Source organism: Penaeus chinensis, chromosome 25, assembly GCF_019202785.1.
Source record: "Penaeus chinensis breed Huanghai No. 1 chromosome 25, ASM1920278v2, whole genome shotgun sequence".
Classification (NCBI taxonomy): Eukaryota; Metazoa; Arthropoda; class Malacostraca; order Decapoda; family Penaeidae; genus Penaeus; species Penaeus chinensis.
In genome coordinates, this window is record NC_061843.1 from 6,259,056 (window position 1) to 6,261,555 (window position 2,500).

The 2,500-nt window shown below is 42.7% G+C and overlaps 1 protein-coding gene across 1 annotated transcript in view; it reads left to right on the forward strand.

The window, feature by feature from the left end:
• Positions 1-2,500, forward strand: part of LOC125038701 (uncharacterized PE-PGRS family protein PE_PGRS54-like) — a 3,857-nt gene that overhangs the window by 320 nt on the left and 1,037 nt on the right. Inside the window, exons 2-3 of the mRNA XM_047632266.1 lie at positions 510-1,864; positions 2,226-2,500. The exon at positions 2,226-2,500 is cut by the window's right edge and continues 1,037 nt beyond it. Of these exons, the coding sequence (XP_047488222.1) occupies positions 510-1,864; positions 2,226-2,500 (1,630 nt within the window). The remainder of the gene's footprint in view (positions 1-509; positions 1,865-2,225) is intronic.

Genomic DNA, 2,500 nt, shown 5'->3' on the forward strand with positions numbered 1-2,500 from the left:
AATATCGTAAACACCGATCTATTTTCCCGTGTGAACTGATGTCATATAGTGCGCAACAGATTGAGTTCGAAAGGGAGAGTTGAGTTCCTATTATACCAATTATAGCTTCAGTACAGCGTAGTCGTCAGTCTCTGTTTCACTGAATAACGTTCGAAAGTCTTTCATTCATTAGTTAAAGCTCTAGCAAATTCTAACTCTGCAAGAAGTGGTTTTGTATCCCTATTTCACACAAAAAAAGCATAGAATATTTTTAGAAATATAATACACATATGGTTTATCTTCTCCAGTCAAATCAACTAAATTAATGAACTCTCACACGACATAGAGAACAAAGTGACAAAATAAAACAAAAACAAAATTTAGCATAATCCACGTGTCCTTTCGGTAATTCAGAAGGATAAAAAAAAAAAAAAAAAAAAAAAAAAAAATACTAGGCAGATTAAATACATTGAGAAATAAATATGAATGAACATTTCTGTGAATGACAATTTCCATTTTCTTTCCCACAGCTCTGGCCGGGGCATGTCTGGCCCAGCAAGGTTACCTTCCACCTACCAATGGATTTAATGGTAATGGCAATGGTAATGGCAACGTAAATGGCAATGGCAACGGATTCGTTAACGGCAACGGAAATGGGGCCAATGGAAACGTGTTCGGAAACGGGAACGGAGCGAATGGAAATGGCGTGAATGGCAATGGTTATAGTTATGGTAATGGTAATGGCGTGAATGGTAATGGTAACGGTGTAAATGGTAATGGTAATGGCGTAAATGGTAATGGAGTGAATGGTAATGGCGTTAATGGAAATGGCAATGGCTATAGCTATGGCAACGGCAATGGCAATGGAAATGGAGTGAATGGTAATGGTAATGGCAATGGAGTAAATGGGAATGGCAACGGCGTGAATGGAAATGGTAATGGAGTGAATGGCAATGGATATAGTTATGGAAATGGTAATGGAGTAAATGGCAATGGCAATGGTGTGAATGGTAATGGTAATGGCAATGGTAATGGCGTGAATGGCAATGGGAATGGAGTTAACGGCAATGGAAATGGATATAGCTATGGAAATGGTAATGGCGTAAATGGCAATGGCAACGGTGTGAATGGTAATGGTAATGGAGTGAATGGCAATGGTAATGGCGTGAATGGCAATGGTAATGGCGTGAATGGCAATGGTAATGGCGTGAACGGCAATGGGAATGGATATAGTTATGGCAATGGCAACGGCGTGAATGGTAATGGTAATGGCGTGAATGGCAATGGCAACGGCGTGAATGGTAATGGTAATGGCAATGGTAATGGCGTGAATGGCAATGGGAATGGATATAGTTATGGCAATGGCAACGGCGTGAATGGTAATGGAAATGGCGTGAATGGCAATGGCAATGGCGTAAATGGCAATGGCAATGGCGTGAATGGCAATGGGAATGGAGTTAACGGCAATGGAAATGGAGTAAATGGCAATGGAGGATACAGCTATGGCAATGGAAATGGTAATGGCAATGGAAATGGTAATGGCAATGGAAATGGAGCAAATGGATATAGCTATGGCAACGGTAACGGCAATGGCAATGGAAACGGCCTCAATGGCAACGGAAACGGCCTCAACGGCAACGGAAACGGCATCAACGGCAACGGCAATGGTCTCAACGGCAACGGAAACGGCATCAACGGCAACGGCAATGGTCTCAATGGCAACGGCTTCGTAGATCCTATCACTGCCCTCGCCGATGCTATTGGCGGTGGAGGCGTCCCAGGTGTGGACTACCCCATCCTGGCCTCCGTCCCCGCCACCGGCTTCTCCTGCGACGGCCAACTGCCTGGATACTACGCTGATACTGCTCCCGAGGCTGGCTGCCAGGTGAGAAATTCATATGAAATACATTCATGCTCAATAACCATATTCTACACACAAACACACACACACACACACACACACACACACACACACACACACACACACACACATATATGTCAGTATTATCCGATGTAGCTAAACTTCATTTATTGATGAGTTACCTAGCGTATTCGCATTCATATTTTGGATGACCAGCTTACCATCACCATCTTTATATAGTTCAGTGAAATTTCCACACATTTTACTTTTGTGTTTTGCTGTACAAAACACAAAACATTGTTTTCCACCAATCTGCTTCTATCCAAAAAGAAAAAGAAGAAGAAAAAAAAAAAAAAGATTTTAACCCAGTTACTCTTGATTTCAGGTGTTCCACATCTGTCAGGCAGGAGGCAGGATCGACTCTTTCCTCTGTCCCAATGGAACTATCTTCAACCAGCAGTACTTCGTGTGCGATTGGTGGTACAACTTTGACTGTTCCACGGCTGAACAGTTCTACGGTTTGAATGCTGAGATTGGCAAGGTGAATGGAAATGGCAATGGCAACGGCAATGGATTAACCAACGGTAATGGAAATGGAAATGGCAACGGCAATGGAAATGGTGTAATCAACGGGAATGGATATGGATACACCAATGGCAA